At 37.0% G+C, this 20,091-nt stretch overlaps 1 protein-coding gene and 2 pseudogenes across 1 annotated transcript; 1 reads left to right on the forward strand and 2 right to left on the reverse strand.

Annotated features, from left to right (window-relative positions):
* Window positions 1–2,850: 2,850 nt before the first annotated feature.
* Window positions 2,851–3,429, forward strand: LOC149885084 (uncharacterized). Its single transcript, XM_090094617.1, has one exon. The coding sequence runs from the start codon at window positions 2,851–2,853 to the stop codon at window positions 3,427–3,429; it is 579 nt and encodes a 192-aa protein (XP_089950743.1).
* Window positions 3,430–16,756: 13,327 nt separating this feature from the next.
* Window positions 16,757–17,688, reverse strand: LOC149885085 (uncharacterized; annotated as a pseudogene).
* On the reverse strand, window positions 17,689–19,916 carry LOC149885086 (uncharacterized; annotated as a pseudogene).
* Window positions 19,917–20,091: the final 175 nt, after the last annotated feature.

Below are 20,091 nucleotides of genomic sequence, written 5' to 3' on the forward strand. Positions count from 1 at the left end.
TTTTCGCATTTGTTTTGTTTGGTCAATTGCAAATCGTCAAAGATCATTAGATTGTTTTTTGTTGAATCGAGATCTTCAGGTTCAGGCACATCGTCAGCTGTTTCAAAAAATTGACACTCCATGTCTGTTTCTTCACCACATTCTTTTGAAAGATCATCAATCACATCTTCAGGGTTTAGATTTAATTTTTCCATTATTTTTTGGACATTGACATCGAACAAATCGAGGATGATCTCTCTTGGCAAATTTTTTTCGAACGAGCTTTTCAGTATTTTGTACTCGGGTTGGAAAAGAGATTTGCCAAAGACTTGCAAATGGTTATAATCCAACCATCCAGGTTTGAGCAGTAAATTGAGAAGCAAGGTTGTTTTTCCGCATCCGGACTTTCCAACGATGATTCCTCGAATGCTTCTTGGTAAAAGATCGTTGTTGTTTCTTTTGTTTTTTCCAATATTCCATGACAAATCGGTCACTTTCATTTTTATTTAAACAAAAAAAATATTTTAAATAAAAAAAATGTTCTGCGTCAAATGCAAAAGGAAAACAGAAACGATCCATTTGAGAAATGAGAGGACAAAAAACAACAGAAACATGATCAAAGGGAATTGTGACTCTTGTGGAACGACCAAATGCAAGTTTGTTTCTTCGCATGGATCATCTTCTTCAACAAAAGGAGGTGATTTGGTGGAATCAATCAACAATTTTTCAAAAAAAATAAAGCTTCCGTGGGCAAAATTTCCAGGAGAGATGCATGTTCCAGGAATGAATTTTGCAGGACCTGGCACAAACCTGGACAAAAGGCTCACATCCACCGACATGTATCAGGAGTGGAGCAAACCGGTGGACAGAGTGGACAATGCGGCATATCACCATGATTTGGCATATAAATATTTAAACGACGTTCAAAGCAGAAATTTGGCAGATCAAATGATGCTTGAAGAAATGGACTCCATTCCAAACCCCACTCAAAAAGAAATAAACGAAAGAAAGCTTATTGCACCCATCATCAAAGCCAAAGCCAAATTCGGATTGGGTGTCTCTAAAAATTCGAAGAATTTCCACGGATCTGAAGGATATGCAAAAAAAAAAAATTCCCCTGAAATGGACGGATCAGCTTGCAGAAGAGCTTCACAAACCGGTCGTTCGCCATTTTAAAAAAAGAAAAGTGTTTGTGAACGACATCGATGAAATATGGGCTGTCGATTTGGTTGACATGCAATCGTTTTCAAAATTCAACAATGGAATAAAATATTTGCTCATGGTGATCGACGTGTTTTCAAAGTATGGATGGATCGTTCCGTTGAAAAGCAAAACGGGTCTTGAAGTGGCTGAAGCGTTGAAAAAGATTTTTGGTGAAAGAAAGTGCGTCAAAATGTGGGTGGACAAAGGAAAAGAGTTTTACAACAAGCACGTGAAAGCGTTGGGTGTTTAATTGTACTCCACTGAAAACGAGGAAAAAAGTTGCGTCGTCGAGCGATGGAACAGAACGATGAAAGAAAAAATGTTTAAATATTTTTCAGCCAACAGCACCAATAAATACATTGATGTTTTGGACGAAATGGTGAAAAATTACAACAGCACAAAGCACTCGTCCATCAAAATGACACCGATTGAAGCCAGCGAGGAAAAGAATAGAAATATGGTCTGGATGAATCTGAATGGAAAGATGCCAAAAGAAAGACCAGAGCCGAAATTTTTAATGGGAGACAAAGTGAGGATCACAAAAAAGAAGCCCCATTTTGAAAAAGGGTACACGCCGAGATGGACTGAAGAGGTTTTCACAGTGTCCATAGTTCAGCGAACGGATCCATCCACGTACAAGATTGCCGACGCCAACGGTGAAGACATTCAAGGCACTTTTTATGAGCAGGAGATGCAAAAGACGCATCAAGAAATATTCAGGATTGAAAAAATCGTTCGCAGAACAAAAAGCAAATCACTGGTCAAATGGAAAGGATATCCAGACTCGTTCAACTCATGGGTGGAGAATAATGAATTGATCCGTTTGAAAAAAATGAGTTAAAAAATTTTTCTTTTCATATAAAAAAGATGAATTTCGTGACGATTGAGAATTTTGATGACAGCAAATTGTCAGTTGGAGAGATTTATTCAGCAACCAGGCCCATTCAGTACCAAAAGATTCCGCTTTTTTATGAGTACCCATCTGGAAAAGGTCCTTTTGTTTTGAGAACACCCGTTTTGTTTTCTCTGGGTGTGTTTGAGAACTGCAATTTTGGAACGAAAGAGCTGGAGGGATATTCGATGTCCTTTCTCGGTTTCAATGAAAAAAATGGAATGAGCGAAAAAGAAAAAAAGTTCATCGAGGTGACTGAAAAAATATCAGAATTTCTTCGCGAAAAAGTCAAGGAAATGATTCCAACTTTGAAAAAAGGAGGAAGAACAAAAAAAGTAATGACAGAGGATTTGTCCATTTTCAAAAACAAAGAAGATAATCCACATGCAGCTCCCATTTTTTTCGGAAAATTGTTCACAAAGAAAAGCGAAAAAAACATTGAGGTTTCTTCTTTGTTTTTCAAAAAGGAGAACAAAAAGCTGGTTAAAGTGAATCCTTTGGAATATGTTCGACAAAAGTGTTTTGCTGTTGCCTCTTTGAGAATCGAAGGTGTTTTTGTGGGAGCACAGATCGAGTCCATTCAGGTTAGGATTCCCGAAGTGGTCATTGCAAAAAATGAGACTTCAGTCCAAAGCATCATGGGTGGTGATTTGGATTTGGGAGAAATGGAATCTGACGAAGAAGAAATGTGAAAACACGAAGAAGAAATGTGAAAATACGAAGAAAAAAATGAAAATAAAATGAGTTAAAAAAAATTTTCTTTTCATATTAAAAAGATGTCCATTGAAAACGAATGTATGTTATTGCGCGAGGAATCGGAAATTGTCAGGCATTTGTTGCAAAACGGAGCCGATGTCAACGCGCGAGATAAAGACAAATGGACGCCATTGCACTGTGCATCTCGAGTAGGTAATCTTGCAGCTGTCGAATGTCTGATTCATCACGGAGCAGACGTTAACGCCCAAAATGTTTTCAAAGAAACGCCGCTGCACACGGCATGTTTTTTCGGTCATCGCGAAGTTGTCGAATTGCTGTTGCAAAACGGAGCAGACCTCAACTCGTTCGGCCAAAGCCAATTGACACCGTTACACATAGCATCACTTTTAGACCATGTTGAAGTTGTCGAATTGCTGTTGCAAAACGGAGCAGACCTCAACGCGCGAGATAAAGACAAATGGACGCCGTTGTACTATGCATCTCAAGTAGGTCATCGCGAAGTTGTCGAATTGCTGTTGCAAAACGGAGCAGACCTAAACGCGCGAGATAAAGACAACAAGACGCCGTTACACATAGCCTCCGAAAACGTTCATAGCGAAGTCGTCGAATTGCTGTTGCAAAAAGGAGCCAGAGAGTGAAAAAACACGAAGAAAAAAAAAATAAAATAAAATGAGTTAAAACATTTTCTTTTCATGTTAAAAAATGCATGCCCCTCACAAGTTTTTTAAAAACGTCTCATCGGCAGAAAGACATGTTGATTCGAGTTTGGAGATCTCGAAAATGTATTTGGGACACATGGATGACAGGATCAAAGAGTTGGAAAAATTCAAAGAGTCGGATCGAACCAAAAATTTGGAAAACTTGGTGGAAAGAATCAAAGAGCTTGAAAATTTGGTGGAGACAATCAAAAATCTGCAAAAAAAGACATCTCAAAATATTATTGTGACAAAAAAAGATTTGGTTCATCCAAACTGTTTTAACATAAACGGTCATCATGAGATTTTTGCTCAGAAAGACATTAAATTTGCTGCTCTTGCTCACACGTCAATATCGTTGTCTGTTGGATTGAGTTTTGAAAGAGGAATCGCAGTCGTCACTTTGATGAACAAAATAAGCGACAAATTAAACTTTAACAAAAACGATGCCATTTTTTCAGAGTCTGTTGATGACGTCATTTTGGATATAACCAACAACAGCGGAAATGACGTTATTGTCAAAAAAGGCGAAAAGCTTTGCAAAATAAATCACATCGATTCGAATTAAAAAAATATGTCTTTGTTAAAAAGATGGAGATAATGAAAAATACTGAAAAAATTTATCCAGTTCTTCCAACAGCACCATCCGATGATTCATATCGTCTTCAAAAGATCAGTGAGATCCAAAAAGAAATGGAGGATGAAAAAGTGAAAAGAATGGCTTTGAGCAAAAAGTACCTTCGAGTGGCAAAAATTATTCGTTTCGCAGACGATGGGTTGCAAACGTTGTGCCTTGGTTTGGGGATTACAGGCATTGCGCTTTTGTCAACCGTTGTTGCCACTCCAGTTTCGATTGCATGCGAGGGGGTTGCAATTGGATTGGGGGCTTTGTCCATTTTCGGAAACCATCAAAACAAAAAAATGTTGTTGAAGGCCGAAAAGCACGAAAAAATAAAAGTTCTTTCAGAGTCAAAATTGAACACGATTAGCGATCACATTTCAAAATCGCTCATGGACGGGTTTGTGAGCAATTCCGAATACGAACTCATCCTCGGCGAGCTTCAAAAATTTAAAACCATGACTGAAGAAATCCGAACAAAAACAAAAAGCAGCATTGACGAATTGACCAAAGAGTCGTTGATCCAAAAAGGAAGAGAAGAAGCCATTCAAGCATTTAACAACTTTTACAAATAGGGAAAATGAACGCAAACGCAAACGAGTTTGTGTTTAAGTTTTTTTTTCTGCGTATTTTAAAAAATGGAATTCTTTAAAATACAAGACCCGAAAAAGAGAGATGAGATTGTGAAAAATTACATGGCCAACAGGGAGAAGCTTTACAATGAGAGCATCAACCGGAACGTTTCAGATGCGAATTATCAGACTGATATGTCCAAGTTTTTTAAACCGTTGATCGAGAGCAACGAAAAAGTGAAAAACGAGCTGAAAAGCATCGCATACAGAGAGGTTGACAGCAGTCCACTGGCTTTGACTTATCCAGAAAGCGAGCGGTCTTTTGAAAGTTCAAAAAGTGCTGAAAAAACGTTTGGAAAAATGAATGTTGGAAATACTGCTTTGGAATATTTGTCAAAATATGCTGCCAAAAAATTTTCCGCAGACAGAGTTTTTGGAATCCACGCAAAAGAACGAGGAAAAATGTTTATTGGGAACAAAGAAATCACCATCGATGAAAACGACGTCGTTATTGATGGTGAAAAGTTTGAGGGGACTTTAGATTTTTGGGAGCTGATCACAAGATCAAGACCTGATATGACAAAGGTGACAGACGAGGACTTGAAAAATTATGAAAAAATACTGGTTGAAACGCATGCAATGGAGAGAGAAGGGAGACCGACCGTACCAAAAGCTTCGAGAAGCGAAAAGTGGGAAATGATTGTTTCAAAAATTTGGGAAAAAAATTACACAAAAACGAGGGGAAAAAAAGGTCACGGAGTGATCATTCTTCCGAGCGATCCGAATGCTCTTGTGCAGCGACTCAGTTTGAGCATCGCCGCGGGTCTTGCTGGAAATATCGCATCGAGAAACGAAGCTGTTGCCATTTGTGACGAGCTTTTGAGGCAGGGGGAAATCAACAAAGAGGAATACCGATCGATTCAAAAATACATCGAGTCGTGAAACACGAATTAAAAAAAAAAATTTCTCATTTTTAAAATGCTCATTGTGAACAACAGAAGATATTTAAAAAAGAACGTCATTGGAGGAGGAGGGATCGTTGACACATTTAAAAATTTTTTGAGGAGAATGATCGCTTCAAACGCATCAAAGTCATCTCTTCATTTATTGAGGAAAGCAGCAGCAAGCGAAATTGGAAGAGAAGCGATCACCGCCGCCAGATCTGCCGGAAAAGAATTAGCCTCTTCAGCCATATCCACCGCCAGAGACGTTGCCATCGACAAAGGAAAAAAAGCGATTGAAAAAGTTTACACCAAGACAGGAACGCCAAACCCAAGCATGATTTTAAACGATGTGGCAAAGCAATATGAGTCTGTTAATCCGATGGAAGAGCTGCACAAAAAAATGTTTGGTTCATCCATTAAAAAGAAAATGACAAAATAGAACGCAGCAAGAATCCAAGATCTGGTCAAAATGGGGAGAGTTATTTTGATTGCGTGATTTTTTGACGAATCAAAAATGGCATAAATTTTTTATTCTCATTTTAAAAAATGATAAACACCGACAGATTAATAATTGACGAAAAGCCTCTCAACGACACAGGCATTGAAAAAGTTGATTTTTTCGAGTACCTTCCAACAAACCTCGATTTAAATTCTTCAGGATCGATCGTTTTTGAGATTGATTGTCAGTCTGTGCTGACACTTCCGTCTGAGGCTTACATCCTCGTCGAAGGGGTTCTGAAAAAACAAGACGGGACAGCTTACGCAGCAGCAGACAACATTGCTTTGGTGAACAACGCCATCATGTATTTGTTCAGTGACGTCACTTACGATTTATCAGGACAGCAAGTGGAAAGAGTCATGTATCCAGGTCAGGGAACAACCATGCTTGGATTGTTGAAATATCCTTTCGGTTTTCAGCTTGCCGATGGTTTGAAGCAAATGTGGTACAAAGATACTTCAAACGCAACTGGAACCACAGGATTCAACGTCAGGCGAGACCACTTGTTTGCAGACACCACATCCATTGGCGCATTTTCGTTCAGGATCCCTTTAAAGCACATTTTTGGTTTTTGCGAAACTTACGACAAAGTCGTTTACGGATTCAGACACACGATCACCTTTACAAAAAAAGAATACGATGACGCCATTTACAGAGCCGGAACTGTTACTGCAGGAATGATCGACATCAAAAAATTCCGACTTTTCATGCCAAGGATTGAGCTTGATGTTTTGAAAAAATCCGAATTTTTGAACCTGATGTCAAAGAAAATCACCGTTCCAGTTGCTTACAAAGCAAACAAAGTCGAAAGGCAAGCCATTCCAGCGGGTCTCACAGAATTCACTTGGACCCTTGGAAGGATCACAGACAAAAGCGTTCCGAGATTTATCGTGTTTGGTCTTCAGACAAACAGAGGTTCCAGTCAAACCGCAAATCCAGCCGTGTTCGATCATTGTGACGTCAACAATTTTTTCGTGACCGTCAATGGGATAAAATATCCAAATTACAATTATGACTTGAATTTTGGAGAAAAGAAAATGGTCATGGCTCATTCCGATGCGTTCACTTTTGATGAAAAATATTATGGCACAAACGAGCTTGTTTGTCAATCCGGTTTGACTCTGCTTGAATACAAAAATTTGTTTCCGTTGTTTTTTGTCGACATCAGCAATCAAAAGGAAAGAGTTGTTTCCGAAACGGCTGAATTGGTTGTCAACCTAAAATTCAGAACGGCTGTTCCAGACAACACCGTTATTTTCGCAGTGATCATTTCCGACAAATTGATCCAATTTTCTTCAGACGGAAACAACATGAACGCTGTTTATTAAGGATTCTAGACAAAAAAATTGATTTAAAAAAAATTTTTTCTTTTCAAAAATAAAATATGAGACTGACAAAAAATTATCTGAAAAATTTGCTGAGAGAAAATGGTGTCAAAATAACCTCAAACAACTTATTGTCTTTGCTGATGATTGCGGTTGAGAACAATCTCGTAAGCAAAGATTCGCTTTTGGAAGGTGCAAAAGAATGCAGACATGTGGGTCGACCGAAAAAAGAAAATGTGAAAACGGAAAATGTGAAAAAACCGATCGACCCAAAATACGAGAGGCTTGGTTCGATTCGAAAAAAACCTGTGTCTGTGAAAACGACCAACATCGAAACAGGAGATGTGGTTGAATACGGATCACTTTACGAAGCGATGAAAAAGACGGGTCATGGCTGGAGATATTTGGAGCGTCGTGATGGAAAAGTGGATAATGGAATCAAGATTGAGATCTTCAATTCTGAAAAACTCGAAAACAGAAAAAAAAATCCAAGTCCGAAAAAATGAAAAAAAATCCAAGTCCGAAAAAAAATTTTTCAATTCTCGGAAAAAAAGAATTGAAAAAACCGGCACCGAAAAAACATGCAATCCTGAAAAAACCGGCACCGAAAAACCGAAAAAAAATTTCTTGGCATAATAAAAATGGAAAGCAAAATGCGAAAAATCGGAAATCCCGAAAAAATCGGAAAAACCAAAAAAATTGAATTTGAGTTAAATAATTTTCTTGGCAATAAAAAAATGGAAAGCAAAATCGCCAAAGAAAAAAAAGTTTCGATGGCAACATTGAAAAATCAAGCTCGAGACAGAGCGATAAAAGGATTTTCAAAAATGACGAGGGAACAACTCGTTGAAGCCATAAAAACAACAAGACCTGTCATTGGTCATCCTCGTAGACGAACGGCAGATGTGAAGACTGCTCCTCGTTCGATTGCTCAAAGCCCTGTTCCTGCTACGCGTCCTGCGATTGCTCCACGTCCTGCGATTGCTCCGCATCAAACTGTTCAAAAGCCTGTCATCGCTCCGAAACCAGCTCTTCCTCAAAAACCAGCTCTTCCTCCAAAGCCGTCATCACAATATATGCTTGACGCTCCTGTTCCAGATTCGTCTCCTGTGATGGTTCCTGGAGTTTTTTCAAGGTTTGCGACGTCTGTGACAAATGCTGCTGTCAGCAGTTTCAACAGCTTGCTTGAGTTTGTTGATCCATACGTTCCAGAGATGGTGAAAAAAAGATTGAAAAATACAAAAAGAGAGTTGAAAAAAAGAATCATGTCTCTCAAATCGCTCGTGTTCGCAAACCCACCAATTGATTTTCATTTGACCGATCACGCGCTGAGACTTGTTGCCAAACAATTTTCACATCAAGTCAAAGGAAACCAAAAGGACGCTTCAGACTTTTTGAATTTGGCAAAAGACGGCGTGATCAAAATTCTTCAAGAGAATAAAAACAAAAAAGCGAGCCTCGTTTTGACAATCGATATGGAGAGCGTCAGCCTTACAACTGGAGAGGAGGTGCATCGAATCGTTCCTTTTTTATCAAAAGCTGGGATTATTTTGGAGTCGACGGACTTGGGAGAATTTTATGAAAAAGCAAAAGAGGAGATCCTGGAAAACATGGAAAAATACAACAAAATGGGCTCGAATTGCACAGTGTCAGCCATCTTGAAAATGGACATCAATTTAATTGACTACAGACCCATCGGTGGTTGGTCGTATATCCCTCTCGACGATTTTCTGTCGAGCAAAAAAGCAATCATCAACATGGTGAACGAAGACAATGAATGCTTCAAGTGGAGCGTCACCAGGGCGTTGAACATGAAAGAAAAACATGGAGAAAGAATTGACAAAGACTTGATTGAACAATCAAAAAATTTTAACTGAGAAGGGATTGAATTTCCTGTCAAACTCGATCAAATCAAAAAATTTGAAAAAAACAATCCAGACATCAGCGTCAACGTTTTTGGTTACGAAAAAGAATCCATTCACCCTTTGCGAATATCGAAATGCTTGAACAGAAAGCATGAAATAGATTTGCTGCTTATTTCAGACGAAAAAACAAATCATTATTGTCTGATCAAAAATCTGAGTCGACTCATTTCATCACAAGCATCCAACAGAAACGGGAGAAAATATTTTTGCAGAAATTGCTTGCAGGGGATGAAAAGCGAGGAGGATCTTTCAAAACATTCGACCTATTGCAGAGAGCACAGCGCGACACGAATGGATCTTCCTCCAAAAGATTCGTTCATGAAATTTGGACACATGGAAAGGTCGATGAGGGTTCCATTCATCGTTTACGCGGATTTTGAAAGCTTTGTCAAACCGATGGACTCGTGCGAACAAAATCCAGACAAGTCGTACACCAAAAAGTTTCAAAGACACGTTCCGAGCTCCTTTGCCTTTCACATCAAATGTTTTGACGAAACAGTTTATGACGGCGAACCATTCATTTCCAAATCGTCAAACGAAAACCAAGACGTGGCTCAATTTTTTGTCGAAAGTTTGGAAAAAAAAATAAAAGAAATTTTTGGGAAAAACTTGAAAAAAAATATGGTCTTCACAAAGGAGGATGAAAATAATTTCAAATCAGCGACGGTTTGTCACATTTGTGAAGAAAAAATTCTCGATGCAGAAAAGGTGCGCGATCACTGCCATTTTACTGGAAAATATCGGGGAGCGGCACACAACGAATGCAATTTAAAATACAAAGTCCCAAAATTCATTCCTGTCGTTTTTCACAATCTGTCAGGTTACGACAGCCATTTGTTTATCAAAAAATTGGGTGGAGAAATAAACTGCATCCCATGCAACGAGGAAAAATACATCAGCTTCTCGAAAAAAATCAAAGTGGGAGAGTACATTGGGAAAGACGGAAAACCCAAAGAAAAAAAAAATGAATTGAGGTTCATCGACAGTTTTAAATTCATGGCCTCCAGTTTGGAAACTTTGTCGAAAAATTTAAAGCCGGAAGAGTTCAAAAACCTCTCAAAACATTATGAAGGAGAAAAATTCGATTTGCTTCGAAAAAAAGGCGTTTACCCTTACGGTTGGGTGGATGGATTCGATAAATTTCAAGAAACGCAATTGCCTCCAAAAGAAGCGTTTTTCTCAGAACTCAACCACAATGAAATAAGCGACGAAGATTACGCGCATGCGCAAACGGTTTGGAACGTGTTTCAATGCGAAACGTTCAGAGATTATCACGATTTGTACAACGTGTCGGATGTTTTGATTCTGGCCGACGTCTTCGAAAATTTCAGGGACGTTTGCATGAAACATTACAAGCTCGACCCAGCCTGGTATTACACGTCTCCCGGGTTGGCTTGGGACGCTTGTTTGAAACTGACAAAAATAAAATTGGAATTGTTGAGCGACCCAGACATGCTTCGAATGATCCAAAAAGGAACCCGTGGAGGGATCAGCATGATCTCCAATCGGCATGGAAAATCGAACAACAAATACATGGGTGACTCGTTCAATCCAAGCAAACCATCAAAATTCATTCAATACTTGGACGCCAATAACCTGTACGGATGGGCCATGTGCAAATCCCTTCCCACTCACGGTTTCAAATGGATGTCAGAAGACGAACTGTCCAATTGGAGACATTATCCATGCATTTTGGAGGTTGATTTGGATTATCCGGAAAGCCTTCACGATGAACACAACGATTATCCGTTGGCCCCTGAGAGAATGAAAATTGGAAAAGTGGATAAGCTCGTTCCAAATTTAAACGACAAAAAAAATTATGTCCTTCATTGTGAAAACCTGACATTGTATGAACGATTGGGAATGAAAATATCAAAGGTTCACAGAGGAATAAAATTTGAGCAACGGGATTGGTTGAAACCTTACATTGACCTCAACACAGAATTGAGAACAAAAGCAACCAGCGAGTTTGAAAAGGAATTTTTCAAGCTGATGAACAATTCGGTGTTTGGAAAAACCATGGAGAACATTGAAAAGCGAGTGGACGTGAGACTGGTGACAGAAAAGGAAAAGGCAATCAAGTTGTCGGCCAAACCAAATTACGACCGGCACACGATTTTCGACGAAAACTTGATTGCCGTTCACATGAAAAGGACAAAAATTTTTTTCAACAAACCAATTTATTTGGGGATGTCCATTTTGGATTTGAGCAAAACCTTAATGTTCGAGTTCCATTATGATTTCATCAAAAAAAAATATCCTGGTAACGCAAAGCTGCTGATGACAGACACGGACTCGCTGGTTTATGAAATAAAAACGGACGATTTTTACAAGGACATTGCCGACGATGTGGAAAAAAAATTCGACACGAGTGATTTCAGCAAAAGCCATCCATCCATTCAAAGCATCGGGTTCAAAGTGGGTTTAAACAAAAAGGTCATTGGGATGTTCAAAGACGAAACCAGAGGAAAACAGATTGAAGAGCTTGTCGGCCTCCGGTCAAAACTTTACTCTCACAAAATACATCAAGAAAAACAAGAAAAAAAATGCAAAAAATGCAAAGGGGTGAAAACATATGTCGTCGAAAAATACATCACACACGACGATTACAAAAAATGTCTCGAAACCAAAAAAGAAAAGATTAACAAAATGAATGTCATCCGATCCCATTTGCATGACGTTTACACGGAGGAAATCAACAAAACCTCTCTCAGCTCCGACGATGACAAAAGAATCATTTTGGAAGATGGAATTCACACGTTGGCTTATGGTCATTACAAATTAAAAGAAAAGGAACAAAAGGTAAGTGACAAAAATGGGGAAGCAAATTAAAAAAAGAAAAAAATGAACAAAATAAAAAAATGAACAAAATGATCAATGTGGAAGGAGTTATTTTGCCGAACGAGGCTTTGACCAATTTTCAATTGATGGAGGCAGCAAAAAAATTAAAAATAAAAAACTTTCGAGGGGTTTTTGTCAGAGACACATTGCCAAAAAAACCGAGAAAAAAAGAATGCGGGATTATCAACACGGGGGACTCAAGCACCGGAGGGTTTCATTGGGTGTGTTGGTTCAAAGACGGAGACGAAAAGTTCAGCTTTGACTCTTACGCTCAACCCCCTCTCGTTGAATTGGTTCAATATCTGAAAAGCCCTGTCTTTTACAACAGCGAAAGGGTTCAATTTGGAAACACGTCTTATTGCGGTCACTTGTGTCTTTACGGCTTGAAAAAATGTGAAGAGGGAAACAGCTTTCAAGACGTTGTCAACACCCTTTGGTGATCACTTGCGAATTAAAAAAAATTTTCACCCTTTTAAAAAAATGATTGACAAATTCAACAGAAACGAGTTCAGCGCTTATTTAGAAAATCTTACAGCAGACTCAACAAGCAACGTTTATATTAAAACGGATGGATCCAGCACCATCACTTCAGACATTGATTTTAACTCTCAAAAAATCATCAACCTGGCAGAACCAACCAACTCGCACGACGCCGCCACAAAAAATTACGTGGACACGCATTCGACAGGAGGAGGAGGAACTTCAGTTGGCACAGCGGACTTGGATTTGAATTCGCATAAACTTATCAATGTGCTCGACCCTTCAAACACGCAAGACGCCGCGACAGAAAGTTACGCAGACGTTTTGTTGCAAAAATCCAACTTTTTAGGGCTTGTTCCCAATTCAGGATTTTCGTCCTTGGGATTAAAATCGCAAACAATAGCATCAGCCGCCACGACAACAGTTTTCACTTACTCGGACGGACCTGGAGTTCTGAGAAGGTTGTGGTTGGCTCTCAGTGGAACTTTTCCTGGAAATGTTTTCATTCGAATATTTACAGATGGTGAGATTAACGTTGGAAATTATTCAGAAACCACAGAAGGAATAGGAGTGGACAACACTGGACTTGCTTGCGACTTGCTTTTTTCACCCATCGGCGGACCTTTTTACGCCAATTCTTTGCAAGGATGCAACGTTTTGAGCAACACTTCGTTGGGAGGATATTTTACTCTTGACACGCCGTTCAGGACAAACATCAGCATCCAATTGGTCAACAAAAATACCTCCACAATCACTTACTGGATTCAACCGTTCATTTCCACTCTTGCCTCCATTCCTGCCTCCATCCCTCTTTTCAAACTTTACTGTAAAACCTTCAGATATTTAAACACCACTTACGGAAACGAATATGTTTTGCTTGACACAAATAGAAAAGGAAATGGAGTTTTTCTAAAATACATCAGGATGCACATCATCGGTGCTTCTGGAAGCTGGTGGGAATCGAGAGTCAGAATGTACGACGGCAATTTGCCTCCTGGAAACGGAAACGTTCTCAGTCCTTGGACACCATACAACACCAACAATTACACCACTTTTTCTGGATATGACGGTAACAGCAAATGCATCTTTTCCTCGTCTGGATTGGAAGATTTTTATTTGTCTTCTTGGAACGGATCAAACGTATCATCATTCAACAACACATCGACTGGACTGCTGTTACAATCCAACTCCACCATCGGATCCACCACCACCATCTCCTTTTACAGAAATTTTGCAAATGCAGACTCCATGCCCAGCGTCGTAGCCGGAAGAAGGCTCGTCGTCACTCTCAACTCCGGCGACGCTCAAGTCGGTCAATCCGGAAGCTTTAACCTTCTTCTCGGACAAGCATATTATTACGCATAACTTCGCGCAAGATTCAAACACCTTTGCAAAAATTAAATTTTTTTTCATGATGCTTTATCACGTCATGAAAAAACGTTTTCCAGACACCCCAAAATCATCAAAACATTTTCACACCCCTCAATTATCAAAAAAATACAAAACGGAGATCAAAACATTTTCACACCCCTCAATTATCAAAAAAATACAAAACGGAGATCAAAAATGGGTTTGTCCCAGAACTCTCCTTTTCTAGTAGTAATATTTCTATATAGAATACGATTTATATATAACACCATTTATTTATATGATGTATATAAATATATTTATATACGTATACGTATCAAAAATATATATAAATATGGTAATAAATAAATAAACTTTAGTTTTTGTATTGAATTGTAATCTCTGACCAAATATTTCTATTCTGCAAAACATAACTCATGAAGTTAAGTTTTGTAAAATAATCATAAATGCATTGAAAATTGCGTTTCGTGTTAAGCATCTTGACATAAATTTTACTTTTATCGTTATTGCCGAAAAACCAATTTTTGGTTTTACGGCTTGTCCCAATAAACGAACCAATTTTGATTATCCAGAAAACCCAATAGCGTTGGTTTTCTAGAAAACCAACTTAGTTTGATTATCTGGATATTCAAATTGGTTTTACGGAAAACCAAAATAAATTGGTTTTCTGTAAAACCAGAATAAATTGGTTTTCTAGATATTCAAATTTGGTTCGTTTATTGGGACAAGCCGTAAAACCAAGTTTGGTTTTTTGAAAAACTGATTTTCGTAAGAGTGTGTTGTTACGACATGAAAGTTCCGATTCTAACGATACGGATTAATGTTAAAATGACTATGTCATTCTTTGTACGTTTTTGGTTGTGGAATTAAATAAAATAAATTTTATGTTATTGATTTTTTTTTGTAATTAGATTTAATTTAAATTGATGTAATTGTAGTTAGTGCCCTGTAGGGTACTAATTAGTACCATATAGGGCACTAACAAGTTAACAAGTGATAATGAATAAAAAAATTTTATTGCAAGAGACAATATTTTTCTTAATTGTAAACAGCTCATCCAGTTATGACTTTATTTAAATGAATAATAAATTGTAATAAATCATGGTAAAATCAGCTCAAATAAGCTTTTCTTTCAAAGTAATTCAGTTAAAAAACATGGTAAATTTGTACTAGTTAAATAAATAAGGATTCTGTTGACGCTGAACATTAGTTTAATGTTAAGAATAAACATATTGTTTATTCCTAAAACTAAACTAGCAAATGTATAGGTTTAAACCAGAAGTCCGTTTAAACCTATACATTTTTAGGTTTAATTAAAATGAATTTAAAAAAAAAGAAAAACATAGGGTAAACATCCAGTGTTAGTTATATGATGTTTGAGGTGAGCGTTCAAGAGCTGTCAAAATAACGTTCGTATAACGTTTGCACTAAATGTTATGTCAACTTTCGCTGTTTGGTATTTGAACGTTCGTATTGAACGTTCAAGAACTGTAATTCGGAGTTCACAGAAGTTAGTTCACCTAACGTTCGCGGCGAACGTCACGCAAACCTAAACGAACGTTGTGGGAACGTTTTTTGAACGTTAATTGTTAGCTGGGTCCGTGATTTTAATAAATCTAATTAAAAATTTAATTTGTTTTTGAGGATAGTAATAAGAACAATCCGTAATAATGTCATTGAAATAATTAATATCTGGATCAAATTTTTCATCAGATGCGAAGTGTCTCATTTCTGAAAAATTACAACTGAACGATTTAAAATCATTTGTTTCAGGCATTTTGATTGTGTTATAAATAAGAAGAACTTTCTTAACACTGTACGTTAAAAAAATAAATAAATTACTTTTTATGATCTCTACAAAAAATAGAATCGAACTTGAAAACTACGTATTTACCTTCTTTTAAGCTCGGTCGAATTCATTCGAATTTGTCTCAATTTCGACTTTTCGAATTTGATTTCTCAAATTCGAAGTGGTCAAAATTTGTCAAATTCGATTTTTAGTCAAATTCGAAATTCAAATTCAAATTACTCAACTTTTGTCAAATTCAAATTTTAATTTTTCAAATTTTTTCAAATTTAATATTGAAAATCCTCGAATTTTTTTTTTTTTCGGTAAATCACCAGGGCTTTATGACTCATCAAGGGTAGGGGTAGGGGAGATCTCACTGAGAGGCGACTAAATAAGTACCTCTCAGTTAGATAAATTTTATACCTGCGAATCTACATATGGGCACTTGCAAACACTGGCATAAGTGTAAACTGGCTTAACTGTGCCAAAGGAATTTGGAAACACTGGCTTAAGTGGGAATCAATTGCGAAAACAGGCAAACTGGCATAAGTGCGCCGAAAGAATTTGCAAAGACTGAAAAAGGTGTTAAACTTCCTTTAAAATCGAAATACTGAACGGGGGTGAATATAGAATAGGTTTCGTAGACTGGAAAAAATTTCTTTTATATGTTTAATATATTTACTAGCGCAATTTAAGGTCAATACTCCACTATTTATTATCGGTCGTCATTCTATCGCAACAATCTCTTTAAACAATAAATTTTTGATTTCAAGCATTTATGAAATAACGAGTGAGAAAATAATATTTATATGGGATCACTGGACGTTATTCCTGATTTTTAACAGTATTTTTAGATATACATTTGACAAAAGGAACAAAAAGGAACATTTTCCACATTTTTAGATAAATCAATCACTTACAATGCATTGCATGCTACTAGTCGGTGGATTTCCATCTCTGTTGCTTGAAGAGGTTCCAGCTCTTATGCTTGAAAGCATTGTAGTTTGGCTGGTTGAAGAAGACCCAGTCTTGGATTGAAGACTGACATCCAACTTTCTTTTATTTCTTTTACCCCTTTTCTTAGTAAAATGAATTTTGGTTGAACCTTCAACCAAGATTTCAGTTGTTTCTTCCTGAAGAAGTTCCTCTTCAGCATCCTCCTCTGCTTCATCCTCGTAAAACTTTGCGGAGATCCTAACCTTTGGCAAGTTGTCCTTACAGTAAACTAGCATGTGGACATTTTCAACATCAAGCTTTGTTCTTCTGTAGGTCACAACTGCACCTCCTGATGAGAACACTCGCTCAGAGCTAGCAGACGATGTCTAGAAAGTAATATAAATTTAATATTGTGCCAATTTTTCAAACAAATTAAATTAAAATAGACTGGGAAAAACTTTCAAACCGCTGAAAATCAAATTTAAATTTTAGTGACGAAAGTTCAAAAATTTGGTTTTACGAATTTTGGAAATTGGCGAGTCCCTATCCCTTCTAAAAAGCTATTTCAAAACAAAGTTTTATTTATAAAAAGATATCTTCAAAGTTGAGGTACCTGTTCATTTCCAACTGCATGGGGGTAATGGCTGCCTCAAAAAGTGACCGAGTGGGCTGGCTAGACTGAGAAAATCTTATTTTAGCCCTAAAAACAATAATGACCATAGTAAAAAAGATATATATATATACCTTTTTTCAAACCTAAAAATATTCGAACTTAAAATTTGAATTTCAATCACCTAATCTTAGCTTCAATGCTGTAGTCTTCTTCATCAACTTCCTCAAAAAATCCGTGATTCAAGTCATGTACTAGCTCAACTTCATTCTCCTTGATCATCAGCTCAATCATTTCCCTGTAGTTTGGACTTTCATTTTCTGCAAGTGTAAGTCCTTTGTAAAATAGGTGAAGAATTGCTCCATAAGCATAGAGCTTGTTTTTGGTCCCACAAACCGGAAATCTCTTTTCCAACTTTGACTGTAAGGTTTTGTAGAATACTTTGGTCTCCTCATTGATTGTTGGTTTATTGAGTTGAGAATTTAGATAACCATTGATATTAAAAAGTCTTGATACCACATAGCAGATGGTTGGTTTTTTGTCAGAAGAATATATTAAAGACATCTCTTCAATCTTGGTGAGTGGACCAATGATGAAAGCAATCTGAATAAAAAATTATTACAATTATTGATAATTATTTTTCAACTAATTTATACGAACCAAGCCCCTACTCTTCTTATAAACGGCTTAGGCAATTTTGAAATTTCGAGGCCCTTAGTGACAAGTGGGTTCTACATTTTGTCCCCTTTTAATGCGCACCTGGGCCAGAAAGTCTTCTTTACTCCGTGAAATAGCACCTGATATTCAATTACTAAATAATTTTAAAAAAACTGCAAAAAGCAAATTAATTTAAGAATTATCGGAAATATTGGGAATAACAAATTTTGATAATTCGGAAAAAAATCTCATTCACCTGTTCAAATTCCTCTGATGTAAGGATTTTTTCTCTCAACTTGGGATCAGTTGCCTTGCTAAAATCCTCTCTTATCCTCTCAAGAGCTGGCCTTAACTTTAGAATGTATAGCATCATCATCAAGCAGGAATTCCAGCGGGTTTCAACAGGTGCAATGATCTTGAAAAATTCAACTAAAAGAAATATTGTTAAAAATTTGGTTTAAAACTAGTCAAACAAGGTTATACCAAACGCAACTTCATTCAAACCGTGAAATTAATTGTTTTATACTATACAATATAAAATAATATCAGCGATGGATTAAGGTGGGAGGGGGGGGGGGGCTAAGGGTATTAGGCTCGGAGCCGCGTACATATAGGGACTAAAACCCTTTTTTAGAAAATAGCTCTAGGCCAACATTAAAATTCTTACTTTGGCATGCAATAACCAAATTTGTAAATAATAACTAATTATAAACATAAACATATAATATATACATAATATAAAATTATACATATAATAAATGTATAATCCAAACTTAAAATTGAAAACTTTTTCAATTGAAAATTGAAAAGTTTAAAGAAATTAATTACCAGTTTCAATGTTTGAATCATCCTTACATTATTGTTTATCCTGATACACTCTTTCTTGATCCTCTGTTGATCAATGCTCCTTTTGTGAGTTCTAGATGACAGTTTCCTGAATGCATCAACAGTATTCTTTACTTCGAGGATGCTGAGACACTCAGTCACCACAAGGTTAAGTATACGGTCAATACACCAAAGGCCTTCCTGAATTTCTTTTGTAAGTTTTGGGATGGCTGCTAGTATATTAGCTGCATTATCACTTGTGCAGGTCTTGTGGACATTTGATGGAAGGCTTACAATCTCACTAATTGTCTTATCAAGAAGTTCAGCAATGTTTTGAGATGTATGTCTACTCTCTGCACTTCCACAATACACCAGAAGCTTTCCTGGGGTCCAGTTCTTTGAGATATAGTGAAGTGTCAAACCAAGGAATGGATCTAAGTTTCAAAACCAGAAAAAAAAATTTTTTTTTTTTATCAAATATTGTTACTAACAGGTCGTTCTATGCTAATCAAAAGGCCGGTATTTACCTATTGCATGACTAGGCTGCGGTTCTAGGCCCTACAACTTTCAAAAAGTTGTCATTTCTCATTTTATATAAAAAATCGTTGCTATTATATATTTATATAGAACCATTTTCATTGCTATTGTATATTTAGTAAATTGAAACATTTCTAAATAAATTAAAGAGTAAATAGCTAAAGTTAAAAAAATGTTAAAGTTCATGTCGGACGAACAAAAAACAATATAATGAAGAAGAATATTGCAAAAATTTAGGTTCTATGGAGCCCAAAAAATTCCTGAAAAATATAAATTTAATTATCTTTTGATTTTGACAAAAACCTTTTGCAAAATCTTTTTTAGGACGCAAAAAATTGATTTAATCTAGGACGTATCAGCGTAAATTCAACCCTAGCCACCCAATGTTATTCCCTCCCCGGTAAAAAAATTAACAAGACCCTGTTATTAATGGATTAATAATTTTTTTAAATTGACTTACTTTGATGACCACAAATCAGTTGTGAAAGCCACTCCAACGGCATTGTCTTTTAGATCTGTTATAATCTTGTTTGTCACTGCCTCCTTGACCAATCGGTTAAGAAGAGGAGGTTTCGCTCTAACCATAGTTCTGGCGGACTTCACATGGAACTTTGGATCCAAATATTTGAGAAAGTTTTGAAATGCTGCCTCATTGACATGGTTGAAGGCAAGATTACT

This window comes from Hydra viridissima, unplaced genomic scaffold (assembly GCF_058129835.1).
Source record: "Hydra viridissima isolate aposymbiotic clone 2 unplaced genomic scaffold, HvirCarnegie_v1 scaffold_8, whole genome shotgun sequence".
Classification (NCBI taxonomy): domain Eukaryota; kingdom Metazoa; phylum Cnidaria; class Hydrozoa; order Anthoathecata; family Hydridae; genus Hydra; species Hydra viridissima.

Coding starts and splice junctions, on each gene's coding strand:
- LOC149885084 (XM_090094617.1), top strand. CDS start 2,851: ATGTCCATTGAAAACGAATGTATGTTATTGCGCGAGGAATCGGAAATT.